The 18331-nt window shown below is 40.1% G+C and overlaps 1 protein-coding gene across 5 annotated transcripts in view; it reads right to left on the bottom strand.

Moving 5' to 3' along the window:
• The window catches only part of shank2b (SH3 and multiple ankyrin repeat domains 2b), a 386266-nt gene that overhangs the window by 149374 nt on the left and 218561 nt on the right, over window positions 1-18331 (bottom strand). For all 5 annotated transcript variants that reach the window (XM_075468229.1, XM_075468249.1, XM_075468215.1 and 2 more), the window contains one exon: window positions 263-692. In XM_075468229.1, the coding sequence (XP_075324344.1) occupies window positions 263-692 (430 nt within the window). The remainder of the gene's footprint in view (window positions 1-262; window positions 693-18331) is intronic.

The raw sequence follows: 18331 nt of genomic DNA, 5'->3' as shown, positions 1-18331 counted from the left end.
GGTCAGATTTGGGGGCCCCTATAAAAGACAGATTTGGTTGGGGCCCTAGGCAAATGCCTAGGTTTGCCTAATGGGAGTTACGCCACTGCAATTCATCCAACAGCAGCCAATCAAGTTACGCTTTTTTTTTTAGATGGTGATTTTATTTTTTACACTGTTGGTTTTTCAAATTCAGAATCTGATTTTGATGCTGTAAAAATTCAATATTAGAAATTCGTATTCAAACTCTGATGGCACAGAAGACCTTCCATAATTAGCTCACCTTGGCTGGCGCTGGGAAGGTTGCGCCCGTCTGGCCTCCTCTCCCAGCCGGCTGAGGGAGGGTGACCGGCTCCTCGCCCCCCTCCCCATGGTCCGGACCACCACGGTGCCGTTGGGGCTGCCGCTGGGCATCTGCTGGACCAGCTGGGGCGACAGGCTGCGGTGCAGTGCTGAGGAGCCAGGCTGCGGGTGACCCTGCTGGGGGGCCCGGTGCGTATGCGGCTGGGTGTGTTGGTGCTGCTGCAGGTGGGGGCCCCAGTTGCCGGGAGAACCGTGCTGCTGCTGGTACTGACTGACGGTCAAGTTGTTGTCGCTGTTGGAGCGCAGGAGGACCCGCGGCGCCGACAACGAGGAGGGGGACTGGCCGTTTCCGCTGCCAGAGGACGGACCCCGCCGGCGTTTGGAATAGGCTGGAGCCTCGCGGAAAGGCACTGCAAAGACAGGGCAGGGAATTTATTTATCTATTTATTCTGCAACAGTTTTAACCTTTAAGCGTCACACGGCACTCTATGAGGCCATCAGCAGTCACATGACAAAACAACAAGACCTCAGAACTATTTTACTCGACTTCCAGCAGCGTGAAAACAGCCCAACAGGAGCAACAGAGTTCCCACGAATCCTCGTTTTGGTCCATTACACACAATTTTTTCCTGCCTTCACCATTACACTGGAAAAAATCTAAATCTTACCAAGTATATTTGTCTCTTTGAGTATCTCATTACACTTAATATAAGACACAACTGCCTAACAAGCACCATTTCAGCCAGATATAGGGACTTGTTTTAATATAATACATCTGGAATATCTTGTTAAGTGAAAAAGTCTTGAAAACAAATTGTTTTGAGTCGGATTTCACATGAAACAAGCTTTTTTTTTCATTTGAAGAGGTTTTTAAGCTAATTTCAAGATCACTTTTAACTCAAAAGTCCTAAATATCACATCTTATTTCAAGAAATCTTGACAAGCCGATTTTCACTAGTTCCATTGGCAGATTTTTTGCTTATTTCAAGCAAAAACGTCTTTTATTTGCTGTTTTTTTACTTATTTTTGGAGGGGCATTTTTTCCAGTGTATCCTTCGATTATCCAAAGAACCTTCTCTGATTTTGAGTCACTTGTTTGCAAGAAGGAAAAATTTGCTCCTTTCTGAACTTGCACATCGTATCTGTCCTCGAATGGACGTTTGATTTACTTTAAGCCCCTTTCAGACTTTTCTAGAACTTATTTTCTTACATTTTGTAACAGCAATTTGACAACTTTAAAGAAAAAAAACACTCATAACATCTGCTGCAAGTTTCAAAGTTCTTTTTCTAGACGACCTCCGACTGTAATACACTCAGAAACAAAATCACCCTGAATGTCAGGGGAAAAAAGGCGAAACTCATGTTCATTGGGACTGAGAGCTTCAGGATTCCTTTGTTCCCACAGCCATAAGGCTTTTTAACAGTGACTGCTGAGTTGTTCTCAAATTGATTGATTGATTTTTTTTATTTATTTATTTAGTCATTTATTATTATTATTTTTATTAGTTAGTAGTAGTATTTTTATTAGAATGTGTATTATTATTGTTGTTGTTAATATACAATCATTGTAAATATTAATAAAAAAATGTTGAGCTACTTGACTAATTTGAATTTCCCCCACTGGGGGATGAATAAAGTATTTTTCAATTCTATTCTATTAGCGTTTAATCTAATATTATGTTTGTTTGTGCACATTTTATGACTTACATTTCTGTGTTTTGCATAAAATAAGCATTAAAATAAGTGAATTTGAGTTAAAAATTATCTTAAAAAATGTGATTTTACACACAGAATGCTATTTAAATAGAAGCAAACACATGCAAAGTTTTATGTAGGATATATATATTCATATTCAAAAACTGATTTGGGTTACAAAAGTTTGATAAGAACAAAGGATTTCACAGGATTTTTTTCCTGTAAAAACCGTCCAAAAAATGAAAAAGATTCTTCCAATTTCACCAGTTCTAATCTCCTCTATAGTTGGGCTTTGACCTTTTTACAAAGTACCGATGAGAGGTTTCTGCAGAGCTCTGAGCTGCACTCTGCCTTCACCGACGATCACACACCAACAAACCGGACGTTAGCAGCAGCTTTCAAAGAAAATAACCACACTGACCCTGGATCAAAATCTCCCTTAATTCTGTCGTAGTAGATGAGGAGAAATCCTATGTGCAAAGGATGAATTAAAAACATTTCTATTTGATGATTAGACTATATATGTATATATATATATATATATATATACATATATATATATATATATATATATATATATATATATATATATATACATATATATATATATACATATATATATATATATATATATATATATATATATACATATATATATATATACATATATATATATATATATATATATACATATATATATATATACATATATATATATATATATATATATATATATATATATATATACATATATATATACATATATATATATATATATATATATATATATATATATATATATATGGCTCAAAGAAAAGAGGTAAGAAAATTGTTGGACCTGGAGGAGCGCCGTCAGATTTATAAATGAGGTGAGTTATGAGAGCCTGGGAAAACAGAAGTGAGAAAACACTGACCGGAGGAAGGCCGATAATCATGTTTAAGCACAGATGCATTATTTATTTCAGCTGGAAAGATGTACACTGGAAAAAATCTAAATCTTACCAAGTATATTTGTCTCATTGAGTATCTCACTACACTTAATATCAGACACAACTGCCTAACAAGCACCATTTCAGCCAGATATAGGGACTTGTTTTAATATAATACATCTTGAATATCTTGAAAAAAGTCTTGAAAACATCTTGTTTTGAGTCGTATTTCACATGAAACAAGCTTTTTTTTTTCATTTGAAGAGGTTTTTAAGATAATTTCAAGATCACTTTTAAATATCCTAAATATCACATCTTATTTCAAGAAATCTTGACAAGCCGATTTTCACTAGTTCCATTGGCAGATTTTTTTTGCTTATTTCAAGCAAAAACGTCTTTTATTTGTTGTTTTTTTACTTATTTTTGGAGGAGCATTTTTTCCAGTGTGAACACTTGTACCAAAACGCCCGTTCAAGAACCAAGAAATAAATAATGAACGATAAAAGAATATTCCAAATGCTGCCACATATTCCTGTAATGAGTCACATTTGGCTGGAGCTGGTTTCTTCTGCTGTGCAGTTAAAGTTTGTGGACAATCATTTGCATCTTTCAAACAGGACTTAAAGACACACTGGCCCTCATTTATCAAGCGTAGAAAGCATCGTTGATATGAGCGGAGAACTCGTCGTACGCAGAGGCTCAAGTGAGATTTACAGAACATGCGTACCACACCAATCCCATCGTAAGACCGAGCGGCTGTTGATAAATCCGGCGGCTGAAATCCATCGTAATGATCCTAACCACGCCTTCTACAAAAGGGGGTTGAGAGGCCGCACCTCTAGAATTTGCAACACGGATAGACGAAAGGCGGCAAAGAAACGCTGTCAACAGCGTTGGCGATGTAAATCGCAGACCGGACGAGTTGTGTATTTTCCACTACTGTGATGGTCAATAAGATGTGATAAACTCCAGATTAAATGAAATCTAAAATTGAACGATGTTTTACTTTTTCTCCAATAAGATCAGGAAGAAGTGGTCCGATATGAAATTTGCCACCAAAGAAGGTCGCAGCTGTCCGACGCAGCATGTCACAAAATGGGGGGGGGGGGATTTGAGTGCCTTGGAGGAGAGGGTGGCTGGCCTGATCGGAGCTACGTCTTTTTTCCTTGAATAACAGAATGCTTACCAAAAGTCAGAATCGCTGAATACGTTCCTCTCTCCTCCTGAGCGCTCTTGGCTGTGCAGGCTGGTGGTAGGGATCTCTGGGTACGGGGTCCTCTGGATGTACATCTGGAAATGGCACTCCCTTTTTTTGGGCAATGTATGGAGAACCCCGCATGCAATAATAATATTGCATACCTTTTCGGGCTATATAGAAGGGTTCCCCCCGCAGCCGAGAGACAGATCCACCTGCCCTTTAGGTGCCCTAACCTCTCCACAGTGGCACGCGTGCACGTATGCGTTCGGTGTGAGGGTGCGCGGTTGAATAATGAGCCATCACTCTTCCAATTACGGAGTTGTACTTGTTTAATTTATTTAATTTGCGTTTATGTTTATATTTATGTTGAAGTCAAATAAAACATGGGCCTTCTTTGAAGTGATAAGTCTGTAATTTTAACCAAGGGATTTGTTGCGACTCATGAGGCACGCACTAGTGACGCTGCTGTGTTGCAGTCACCACAAGTCAAAATGGAAAAGTGCGTACACGGCCTCAGACCTGTCGTGGCGATTTCATCTTTCCTGCGCTCACGATGGATTTGATAAATGCCAACCTTTGCGCAGAAAAGAACGTACACACGACCTACGCACGTTTTTCGTCTTACGCAAGTTTGATAAATGAGGGCCACTGTGTCCCACAGGAAAATAACCTGAGCAAGCATCATCCCTTCTGTGGGGGCTGTGGTGCTAAAGAAAACACGTACAGATGGCATTCTCATTCTGGGGAAGAAGTTTGGAGGAGGCGGCAGAGGGGTGTTCTGAAATAAATGTAAAAGTTTTGGGGAGAATGTCCATTTTAAGTATATTAATTCTTCCAATCAGAGAAACAGGAAGACCGGACCATCCCACGCAAGATTTGGAAATATGTGCCGACATAGGGCTGTAGTTAGCTTCTACTAAGTATTCCAGTTTAGGAACAATTTGAATACCTCTGTAAGTAAAGGAGTCCACTGTTCTAAAATGGCGAACATAAGTGGGTGGATCCGACCTCTCCTTCGAGTTTAGAAGGATTATGGAGGATTTTGAATTGTTGATTTTATAGCCAGATAGTTTGCCAAATAACTTAATGAGATGCAGGAGGGATGGAATAGACTTATCTGAGTCACTAAGGAACAGGATGACATCATCAGCGTAAAGAGCTATACGATGTTCAAGATCTCCGATGCCTGTGATTCCACTATGTCCTCTCACAGCAATGGCAAACGGCTCGATTGCAGTTATAAAAAGTAAGGGGGACAGTGGGCAACCCTGTCTACAGCCTCTTTTAATTTTTATCGGTTTCAAAATATTGTTGTTTGTGATCATTTCTGCTAAGGGATCATTGTACAGAAGTTTAACCCAATTGCAAAAACCCTCTCCTAGACCAAACCGTCCAAGAATTTCAAATAAATAAGTACAGATGGCATTTTACTTAATTTATAATCCTTTTGTTTGCAAAGCTTTGTTATATTATTGACAAAAGTAGAAGATGTTTAATTGTTGCTCAGGCAAAATGAATGAATGAATTCATTTTTACAACCTTTATGCAGACACACGACACTGCAGAGCAGACTTGAAGCTCCGTCATCACATAAACCTAAAGATCTTTTCTGATGAACCACAGAGGGATACATGGTTGCAGTATTTGAATGCCGGTTAATACTGCAAACCTTTGCAGAAATGACTCTGATCTCATGACATGATTGTTTTATAGCAACAATGTTCAGGGCACAAAATGCTGCTGATAAAAGCAAAAAAATTGTACAGTTACAAAGTTTCCTTCCTCATTGTTCAGTGTGTGACGACAGGATGATTGTTCACTAGGACTGGGCGAGTTAACTCGTTATTATCGCGATAACTCATTAATCATTTAACGCCGATAAATATTTTATCGAGCATTAACGCAGGTTTTATTTATTTTAATTAAAAAAAATACATCATAATAATAATTTTTGGGCCTTTAATGGATAGGACATTTTAGACAGACAGGAAGCAGGGGGCAGAGAGAGGGGGAACGACACGCAGCACAGGGCCGTCCGATGCGGGACTCGAACCGGGGCCAGCTGCAGCGAGGACTATAGCCTCTGTACATGGGGCGCCTGCTCAACCCACTTCAACCATAACTGTTTTATTATTTATTTTATTATTGTAAAAGTCTGTTGCTCACAGGCTTTTATTTTGTAAAAGTCTGTTGCTCACAGGCTTTTATTTTGTAAAAGTCTGCTGCTGTCTGCTGTGGAACAGGAAAAGAAAGTAATCGGCAGATCCACCAAACATGGAGAAGGGTACGGAACTTTTACTCGGCCATTTTCATTTTAAAGTTCTTCCAGACGGCGGAGTCGACAGAACCAAAGTCATCTGTAAACACTGCCAAGTTGAATTGTCTTCTCAGCGTAGTAGTTCCAGTCTAAAATATCACTTAAAGGCAAAACACACAACTGATAGCAGCAAGTCATTCAAGGAAACAGACAGTGGAGCGAGGCTTCTACATAAAAACTACAGAAAGATGCTGATGTTAAAAGTGTGTTTGCACAACAAATGTTATGGCACTTTCATTCATATGGCAGCACATTTAAAATAAAGCTAAATGCTAAAAGCTATACACTACTTTTGGATTCATTTTTGGATTTTGTGTACAAATGCGATTAATCGTGATTAATCAGGGAAATCATGTGATTAATTAGATTAAACATGTTAATCGTTGCCCGGCCCTATTGTTTTCCCCAGTCATTACCCTCTTAAATGATCTGCAGCAACATTTCCATTTTAAAATTCTTTGAAAATCACAAACGTAGCATTTTAAAGCATCCAGCTGTGCGACCGCACATGTGTGACGAAGGTGTTCTGATTCTCATTCATTCCCATCAGTCAAGCGCATGCACGCTGCACAATTTACATGATAAAAGGACACTTGTGCTTCTTGCCCTTGTTGTATTTGATCCGTCGAAGCGTTCACTTGGTCAAAGTGATTTATTGATCCACTTGAAAGCTCATTCGTGGGAAACAGGTTCTACATGAAACCTTTGTTCGGAGCAGAAATCCCAGGATCGAGCAGCTTCTGCTTTCTTCAAAAACTTTCTGATATCAATGGACTTTATTGACCGTGAAAACAACATGAGGCTATAGTTGAGTAACGGCTGTGCAATCTGCTCCTTTTCAGCAACATTTCCACCGTAAATTGTGGCAGTGATCTCTGGCTTCCCTCTCAGAGGCGAACCGTGACTACACGGCTGTAACTTCCGGTTTTAGGGATGGAACTCTCCCTCTGTGAGTGCACAGTAAACCAGAAAAAAGGTCTACGAGATCAGGACTTAAGAAAACAGAGAAGCATTAGAGATTAAAGTCAACATTTATGAGACATTCGTGCAGATTTACGGTGAAAAACTCAATCGATATGCACACAATAACTTTTTATTTCTAGTTTAAATTCATTTGAAACCCTCAGTGTGCTGATCATCAGCATTTCTGTGAAGCAGCTTAAAATATAGAGCAGAGATGTTAAAAGCTTAGCTTTTTCTTTGGATGAGCTATTTATATTCTTCTTGCTAACAGGCTGTACGCATCAATCTACACTGGAAAAAATGCCCCTCCAAAAATAAGTAAGAAAAAACAGCAAATACAAGACTTTTTTGCTTGAAATAAGCAAAAAAATCTGCCAGTGGAACTAGTGAAAATCGGATTGTCCAGATTTCTTGAAATAAGATGTGATATTTAGGACTTTTGAGATAAAAGTGATCTTGAAATTAGCTTAAAAACCTCTTCAAATGTCAGAAAAAGCTTGTTTCATGTGAAATCCGACACAAAACAATTTGTTTTCAAGACTTTTTCATTTAACAAGATATTCCAGAAGTATTGTATTAAAACAAGTCCCTATATCTGGCTGAAATGGTGCTTGTTAGGCAGTTGTGTCTGATATTAAGTGTAATGAGATATTTGGACTAGAAATGAGACAAATATACTTGGTAAGACTTTGATTTTTTCCAAGTGTAACAAGTTCTATTTCAGCCAGATATAGGGACTTGTTTGAAGACAATACATCTGGAATATCTTGTTTAATGAATAAGTCTTGAAAACAAATTGTTTTGAGTCACATATCATATGAAACAAGCTTTTTTTGTTCATTTGAAGAGGTTTTTAAGCTAATTTCAAGATCACTTTTATCTCAAAAGTCCCAAATATCACATCTTATTTCAAGAAATCTGGACAAGCCGATTTTCACTAGTTCCATTGGCCGATTTATTTGCTTATTTCAAGCAAAAACGTCTTTTATTTGTTGTTTTTCTTACTTATTTTTGGAGGGGCATTTTTTCCAGTGTAGGGATGGGAATCGAGAACCGGTTCTCGATTGGTTCAATCCATCGACATCATTTGCCTTTATGCTTTACGATTCCCTTATCGATGCCGTGCCCATCAAAACAATGACGTCACGCTCGCGCGAGAGGTGATCAGCGCGAGCACACTGGAAAAAATGGCCCTCCAAAAATAAGTAAAAAAACAGCAAATAAAAGATGTTTTTGCTTGAAATAAGCAAAAAAAATCTGCCAATGGAACTAGTGAAAATCGGCTTGTCCAGATTTCTTGAAATAAAATGTGATATTTAGGACTTTTGAGATAAAAGTGATCTTGAAATTAGCTTAAAAACCTCTTCAAATGTAAAAAAAGCTTGTTTCATGTGAAATCCGACTCAAAACAATTTGTTTTCAAGACTTTTTCATTTAACAAGATATTCCAGATGTATTGTCTTCAAACAAGTCCCTATATCTGGCTGAAATGGTGCTTGTTAGGCAGTTGTGTCTGATATTAAGTGTAATGAGATATTTTGAATAGAAATGAGACAAATATACTTGGTAAGACTTTCATTTTTTCGAGTGTAGTGAGCTTTGATACACACCTCGTCTTAGTTGGATCATATTCAGTCCATCTAAATTTCACCTCCCTCTGAAAATAAGGCTGGAAAGCTCAAACACTTTGGCTTTACAAAGTGTTTGAGCTTCAGACACATGCAGTATTATGTCAGAAATGCACCAGTTCTGATCCAGGACTGGTGATCGGACCACACTGCTCCTCCTCTGACCACCATTAGCCTGATAATTAGGATCAGACGAGCAGAAGCCGTCATCCGCCGGCCCTGCCCTGTCAGGCAGAACCAGTAATAGAGCTTGGCCTTGATTTCCCAGCGGACGCTTTCCTCTATTAGAGGACGAACCTCCAACAGCTTCTTCCAACGGTTATGACAGCGGATGGAACAGGAGAGGCAGAACAGAGCCTGCAGCCGCTCCAATAAGCACCTTCCACTGGTGAGTTGATTAAAGGGATAGTTCGCCTCTTTTGACATGAAGCTGTGTAACATCCCATATCAGCAACATCATTTATGAACATCTTCTTACCCCCTGCTGCGTCCTGTGAGCAGAGTTCCAGCCTCGTTTTGGTGTTGATGAAGGTAGTCCGGCTAGTTGGCTGGGGTTTAAAAAATAAAGCGTTTTGCTTCTCAAAACAATATGCGTTCAACAGAGTAATACATTTGCATCACAAAATGGTTCTCCAGGAAAAAGTCAGACCTCACAATCGCTTGGCCCTATTTTCTCTCCCTTTCTCCCTGCACCTGTTACGGTGTTTGCTGCTCGGTCTGCACTTCGGTCTGCACGGTCTACACAGCAGGCAGTGATACGAATTTAATTTATAATTTAATAAATGATCTATTGTTTATTTATTATTTATTTATTATTTAATACTTTTTATAATTTAATAAAATATATTAAATTATTACTTAATAATAATAATGATAAAATAATAATTGAAATATCATGATGATATTTTATTATAATAAATATATTTTAATATATTAAAATAATATAATATTTTATAAAATATAAAAAACATATTTTTATAAAATATATTTTAAAATAATATATTTTAATACTTTAAAATAATATATTTTAATATATTAAAATAATTTTATATTTTATAAAATATTATAAAAATATAATATATCTTTATAAAATATATTTTGTACATGGCGCTAGCCGGAGAGAAAATAGCGCCAAGCGATTGTGAGGTCTGACTTTTTGAGGACTACCTTCATCAACACCAAAACGAGGCTGGAACTCTGCTCACAGGACGCAGCAGGGGGTAAGAAAATGTTCATAAATGATGTTGCTGATATGGGATGTTACACAGCTTCATGTCAAAAGAGGCGAACTATCCCTTTAATACAGAAGAACCAGGGTAGCACAGAGGCCTGCTGCCAGTGCATCTGAAGGGGGATTCAGTGACTCATTATCACTTTCTCAGGCTAATATCTCAGGCCTTACTCTCTCCCTCTCCAACAGACATGTTGATAAGGTGCTAACATCTAATGAGCTATCACATTTAGGAGCCATCATCTCTGATGTGTGCGTGGCCTCCCAGCTGGTGGAGCTGGCTTTAATATAAGCTATAAGCTAAGACACGCAGGCGAAGGGCATCCAATGATCCAAGCATCTTATGTAACAGCCGTAAAAAGCAATCACTGAGTAATGAAATACTCCAAACAGTTGGCGTGTCAGAAGTCAGAGCACAGAGGATCCCAAGGAAATGATGGTTCTGACAGGCTGAGTCAGTGATGTTAACACAAACACTACAGGAAGACAGTGTGTCCAGCGTAACTTACTGAAAAACATCCTGAAACTGACAATATTACAGACACAATTTGTTGTGCTTATGTTTTAGCTAGGGCTGGGCGAGTTAACTGGTTATTATCGCGTTAACTTGTTAATTATTTAAGGCCGATAAATATTTCATCGCGCATTAACGCAGGTTTTATTTTGTAAAAGTCTGCTGAATGCATCACATTCACACAATTACAGCAAACACCACGAAGCATGGAGTAATAAAATAAAGAGAAACTAGCAGCTAACATCACCGCTACAGGTGCTCCTCAGTCTCTGGCTGTGCTCGAAACCGCATACTACATACTACATACTACATACTACATACTACATACTACATACTCATCAATCAGACAGTATGCAGAACGTTTTTTCACAAAATAAAATACCCGTTGCCTTTTATCATAGGGAAAGCCATTACGATACAATTGGTGCTTTTGTTTTGAAAACAGGAAGTGAACCTACCCTCGTTGTAGCTAGCTTGAAACTGCCGTTTTGACAGGAAATGACGATCGGCGGCGTCACGTTACGTTGCATCTTGGGTAGTTTGAGTATGAGTAGTAACCTCATGATGCATACCCAACATTTCAGAGAATCTAGTATGCATCCGGGAACTTCTGCTTACTCAAACTCGCATACTAACTCAAAAAGTTAGTAGGAGAAGTATGCGGTTTCGAACACAGCCTCTGTGTGAAGCTCACAGAGCTAACCGGCGCTACTTCCTGTTTTACTTCCTTCAACATAAAAGCACGTATTTCAAAATAAATTTTTAAAAAAACTCCTGCATTTACAGCCAAGTTGAATTGTCTTCTCAGCGTAGTAGTTCCAGTCTAAAATATCACTTAAAGGCAAAACACACAACTGATAGCAGCAAGTCATTCAAGGAAACAGACAGTGGAGCGAGGCTTCTACATAAAAACTACAGAAAGATGCTGATGTTAAAAGTGTGTTTGCACAACAAATGTTATGGCACTTTCATTCATATGGCAGCACATTTAAAATAAAGCTAAATGCTAAAAGCTATACACTACTTTTGGATTCATTTTTGGATTTTGCGTACAAATGCGATTAATCGTGATTAATCAGGGAAATCATGTGATTAATTAGATTAAAACATTTTAATCGTTGCCTAGCCCTAGTTTTAGTCCAGTGGTCCAGCACTAATTTCTGGTTTGTTACTAAATGACAAACAACTAAAAAGTCAGAAAATACTTTTTATTTTATGATTTTCACCTCCTGTCCAGATTGGAACGAAGACACGATGATCAAATCTTTATAAACCAGTCTAACGTTTCATGTGCGTTCCTGCCATTAATGTCGAAAGTCGAGAGGAATGTCGCCTGACAGCGTCGTAGTGCCTCAAAACCTCTGACAGCCAGTGTTTAACTTTGACAAGGGAGCTTGTTGTTCGCCTCCTGTCGCCTCCTGTCAACAACTGTTTTGGTTTTAAAGAAAAAAATAAAGAACTTGGGAAAGTTTATTCACCGTCAAACAATTAGTTTTAGCTCCTTAAACACAATTCCAAATGTATAAAAATGCTTTCTGGCTTATTTTTAATTAAATTCTAAAGAAACTCTGACGATATGATTGTCAGAACAGAGTCTCAGGATAAGGTCGCATGGCTTAGTTGCTCATTTACATGAAGATTCAAGGAATAAACCTCTTTTAGGTAATACTGCACATTCAAAATATCACCTAAATCATCATTTATTTTCATTTAAACTGGTTCCATCCGGCTGCTGTGGGAGTCAAGTGGCCAAGAAGATCAAAAAGTTCAGCAATTATACTCAAAAAGCTCCCGATGAAAGGGAAACTCACCTGATTTTATGCTCTGACACAGTATGAGAAGAAACTTCCTCACTTTCAAGGTGTTAAATGACCTAAATGTTGATTTTTTTTAGTTCTTTCACTAAATAAAAATCCCACGATGGAATGCTTTGCACCCATGAGGCGACAGATGGGAAACTTAGTTATCCGACACTAACATGTCAGCAGTGACGCAAAGTGACGATGATTCAGAAGTCCCCCAGAACCTCAGTTAACTGCACAATAAATGGTATAAACTTCTTATAATGTGTTGCATTGAATGAGGGGATCCCTTCAGATTAAGCTTTTGGACGTTTCCAAATCTAAAAAAGCTTGAAAAGCTTCTGTAGGAGCTATTTGTTATTTTGTAATATTTGGCTCACTTATTATTTAGTTATCTTTTTGGGGGGTTTAGTTTGGGGAATACACCTTTTTTGGTTGTTTATGATATTTAGTATTGTTTGAGTTAATTTGGGTATTTAATTATGCTTTTATTCTGAAAGCATGAGTTAGCTGGGACGCACTGGGAGAGTTTACTTAGATGGGCGGGCACCTGGGAGGGCTAATGGTTTTTTACCAGGCCCATTGTTCTTTGTTCGTTTGCTTGGTTGGAGCAATAACGGTTAACAAATAACAAATAACTAAGCAATAACAAAAACTGCTGAGTTCTTCTCAAATTGATTGATTATTTTTTTTTATTTGTTTATGTAGTCATTTATTATTATTATTAGTTAGTAGAAGTATTTTTTACTAGAATTGGTATTATTATTATTATTGTTGTTAATACAGTCATTGTAAATATTTAAAAAAATGTTGAGCTACTTGACTAATTTGAATTTCCCCCATGGGGGGATGAATAAAGTATTTTTCTATTCTTTTCTATTCTATAAACCTAATGAGACCTGGACAATGGACTCATTTTTCCTGCGTAAATTCCCTCCCTAGGTGTCTCAGTGGCCGTTTGATTTGATGTAGTTTATTATGGTTTTGACATTTTTTTAGTTTTGATTATTGACACTAAGGATTGATTATATTGATTGTACCACTACAGCTTCCAGCAGCGAAAGCTGAGCAGATGGAGGATCTGACAGGAAGCGCTCCAGAAGCCCGCAGCACAACTTCTGCAACACTGCAAAACATTTGAGCTGGAACACCACAGACATGGATGCTGAAGCTTCAAAACTGCTTTTACCCCATTGTTTATCATTCACCAGCTACGTTTTTACACCTTACCGCTGTGAGTCCCACTGACATCAGCCTCTAAAACCTGATAATCCGGTTAGAAATCTCGGGTAATATTGGACTCAGACCTGAACTTAAACAGCCACATTAAATCAGTAACATCAGCAGCTTTTTACCATCTAAAAAACATGTCCAGAATCAAAGGAATAGTGTCTAAAGCAGACTTAGAAAGACTGATCCATGCGTTTGTCTCCAGCAGGTTAGACTGCTGTAACGGTCTGCTCACTGGGATCTCTAAACGGGCTGTAAGACAGCTGCAGTACATCCAGAACGCTGCTGCTCGAGTCCTGACTAGAACCAGGAAATACAACCATATTAGTCCAGTGCTCAGGTCTCTGCACTGGCTTCCTGTCGCTCAGAGAATAGACGTTAAAGGGATAGTTGGCCTCTTTTGACATGAAGCTGTGTAACATCCCATATCAGCAATATCATTTCTGAACATCTTCTTACCCCCTGCTGCGTCCTGTGAGCAGAGTTCCAGCCTCGTTTTGGTGTTGATGAAGGTAGTCCGGCTAGTTGGCTGGGGTTTAAAAAATAAAGCGTTTTGCTTCTCAAAACAATATGCGTTCAACAGAGTAATACATTTGCATCACAAAATCGTTCTCCAGGAAAAAGTCAGACCTCACAATCTCTTGGCCCTATTTTCTCTTTTTACTTTTACTTGAGTACAGTTTTTGGCTGCTCTACCCACCTCTGTGTGTGTTGGACCCTACTTTAGTCTAAATATGTTCATACTTATACAATTAAGTCCAATATCTGCATCTTGATCGGCCCAGAAAACATGAATTTAGTTCTTAGATAGAATGTAGCTGATGGAGGATTTAAAGTGACTTCAACGAGAGGCTCAATAACTCCAGAAAATCCAAAGAAAATCATGTTTATTTTTTTCATTTGATCAAATCAGAGGTGAAACATCACAATCTCTTGGCCCTATTTTCTCTCCCTTCGTATCAGTGCCTGCTGTGTAGACCGAGCAGCAAACACCGTAACAGGTGCGGCTGTCGGCAGGCGGCAGCAGGCAGTGATACGAAGGGAGAGAAAATAGGGCCAAGAGATTGTGAGGTCTGACTTTTTCCTGGAGAACCATTTTGTGATGCAAATGTATTACTCTGTTGAACGCATATTGTTCTGAGAAGCAAAACGCTTTATTTTTTAAACCCCAGCCAACTAGCCGGACTACCTTCATCAACACCAAAACGAGGCTGGAACTCTGCTCACAGGACGCAGCAGGGGGTAAGAAGATGTTCAGAAATGATGTTGCTGATATGGGATGTTACACAGCTTCATGTCAAAAGAGGCGAACTGTCCCTTTAAACAGCTCAAGTCTCTTCATGGTCCAGCACCAAAGTACATCTCTGACATGTTAGAGCCACATGAACCAATTGGGGCTCTGAGAACCTCAGGGAGGGGTCTCCTGCCCCAGGGAGGGGTCTCCTGCCTCAGGGAGGGGTCTCCTGCTCCAGGGAGGGGTCTCCTGCTGGGGCCCAGAGTCAGGACTAAACAAGCTGAGGCTGCGTTTCAGTTTGATGCCCCTAACATCTGGAACAGTCTTCCAGAAGATGCGAGACAGGCCTCAACTCTGACAATGTTTAAATCCAGGCAATGATTTTATTGCCTTCTTGTGATTTTATGTAGCTGTAAAACACTTTGAATTGCCTTGTGTACGAATTGTGCTCTACAAATAAAATTGCCTTGCCTCTCATTGGTCCCTGGGTCTAACCTGCAACCTGTGCGCGCACATTCCACGCATGATAATCACACCTCATTAACGCAACCACCCTATTAGTCCTACAAATCATTAACAGAGCTAATTCACATTTAAAAATTAATAATAAAGAACACATCTAAACGCTGTTGACGTCATTTTTGGGTCTGCGGGCAAACAGCCCTGCGTGCGACTTTTTCTTCTTCATTGAGAAAAATCAGCGGATGAATCCAGAACGTCAGCCCACCAACGACGTTTCACACACGGCCAGAAGGACGGGCTCTGTTTGGGTGAGGGGGGGAACCTTCACGTAGTCATATATGTGGGTGTTTTGGGGTTTTTTTGTGCCAGAAATCAAAGTCTCATTTTCCCATCTCTTTCTTTGACCTAAAAACTATCGGCGCCGCCTCCTTTTCCAGAAGAAAGACGGATTATTACAGTAACCTAAATATCCACAACGACCTTCGCACATCCTCAGGAAGACAGTTAAAATAGCTCAAGAGATGTTAAGTGTCATTTTTTTCTAGCCTATATGCATCCAAGTGGTGCATCTTTAATAAAAACAAATGAAAAATCGCTCCACATTCATCCTAACTTGCGTTTTGCGCGAACTCTCCTTGTCCAGATGCCGAGCGGCTTGATTTGTAAAAGTGAAAGAAAAAGTCTCCTTACCTTCCTTTTTTAAGGCATTGATTATCGACTTCATTGTTACTCCTTTTTGTTAGTCCGACGCACGGCTCGTGCACATCACAGGACTTTGAGGAGCCCTTCAGCACCGCGGACAGAGACTCCGCGAGGAGCAGCGCACATGATCCCGCCGCCGCCGCCTCCTCCCGGAACACCAGCGCGAGCGCCTCCGCTCACAAGCGCGCGCGCGCGTCGACATAAACCCGCCCCTCACAAACCCTCTCATATCTCCGACTCGCTTTCTCTCTCCCATTGGGGAAGAGACTATCTGCACAACTGCCCCGCAGAGCAGGAAGAGGACGCGATTCAGCAAATTGCGACTAAGAAGAAGCTTAGTGGGAAAAAGTTGTAGCAAATATTACCCAAAATAAAGATGAGAGATACTAAAACCCTTCCTTCAAGTCTGATGAGAAAATAAAATGAAACAAAAGCCCATATAACCACCATATAATCATAGTGAGTATGATTATTCCCAAGTGGAAAACATTCAGGACAGCTGTCAGTCTGCCCAGGAGTGGACGTCCCAGCAAGGTCACCCCAAGGTCAGAAACCCAAGAGCTACATCTCAGACTCTGCGGGCCTCAGTTAGCATGTTAAAGGTTAAAGGTCACCCCAAGGTCAGAAACCCAAGAGCTACATCTCAGACTCTGCGGGCCTCAGTTAGCATGTTAAAGGTTAAAGGTCACCCCAAGGTCAGAAACCCAAGAGCTACATCTCAGACTCTGCGGGCCTCAGTTAGCATGTTAAAGGTTAAAGGTCACCCCAAGGTCAGAAACCCAAGAGCTACATCTCAGACTCTACGGGCCTCAGTCAGCATGTTAAAGGTTAAAGGTCACCCCAAGGTCAGAAACCCAAGAGCTACATCTCAGACTCTGCGGGCCTCAGCATGTTAAAGGTTAAAGGTCACCCCAAGACCAGACCAAAGTGGAGATGTTTGCTCATGATGCACAGCAGCACGTTTGGAGGAAACCAAACACAGCATATCAGCACAAACACCTCACACCAGCTGTCAAGCACGGTGGTGGAGGGCTGATGATCTGGGCTGGTTCTGCAGCCACAGGACCTGGGCACCTCGCAGCCATTGGCTGAGTTCAAAACCGCATACTACATACTGCATACTGCATACTGGTCGATCAGACAGTATGCAGAGCGTTTACCCACGATGCATTTCGCTCCTGCCCGAGCCGAAATCAGCCGGCCTGAAGCTGATTTCTCTTAAGCTCTAAACTCTGTAAACTTTAGCAACATTTGAAACATTTTCAGGAGAGAAAGTAGTCGTTTAGATCCCCAACGTGTTGAAAACCTGACAAAATACCGGCTGTTTACAATTTTCTCCCCACGAATTCGGCGCTACTAAAGCTAGCCGCAGTGAGCAACGCACTTCCTGTTATTTTCACAAAATAAAATACCCGTTGCCTTTTATCACAGGGAAAGCCATTACCATACAATTGGTGCTTTTGTTTTGAAAACAGGAAGTGAACCTTCCCTCGTTGTAGCTAGCTTGAAACTGCCGTTTTGACAGGAAATGACGATCGGCGACGTCACGTTACGTTGCATCTTGGGTAGTTTGAGTATGAGTAGTAACCTCATGATGCATACCCAACATTTCGGAGAATCTAGTATGCATCCGGGAACTTCTGCTTACTTAAACTTGCATACTAACTCAAAAAGTTAGTATGAGTAGTAGGAGAAGTATGCGGTTTCGAACACAGTCATTGCTGGGGGATAAATAAAGTATTTTTCTATTCTATTCTATTGAGTCCACCATGAACTCCTCTGGATCCCAAAGTGTTCTAGAGTCAGATGTGAGGCCGTCTGTCCGACAGCTGAAGCTGGGCTGAAACTGGCTCATCAACAGGACAAAGATCCCAAACACAGCAGCAGATCTGCAGCAGAATGTGTGAAAAAAGAGAAGAATCGAGGTGTTGCACCGGTCCAGCCAGAGTCAGACCTCAGCCTGACTGAGATGCTGTGCAGAAACCAGAGCTGCAAACCTCAATGAGCTGAAGCAGCTGGAGAGAAGAGTGGGCCGAGATTCCTCCTCAACCATGAGAGAGACTGAGGACGTCCCACAGGAAACCAGCTGCTGCATCAGGGGTTCACTTAGTTTCTCACTCACTGCTGCTACCAGCTGCTGGATC

Source organism: Odontesthes bonariensis, chromosome 1, assembly GCF_027942865.1.
Source record: "Odontesthes bonariensis isolate fOdoBon6 chromosome 1, fOdoBon6.hap1, whole genome shotgun sequence".
NCBI classification, from domain to species: domain Eukaryota; kingdom Metazoa; phylum Chordata; class Actinopteri; order Atheriniformes; family Atherinopsidae; genus Odontesthes; species Odontesthes bonariensis.
Note: the sequence above shows the minus strand (reverse complement) of the source record. Positions and strands in the feature narration are given on the sequence as shown.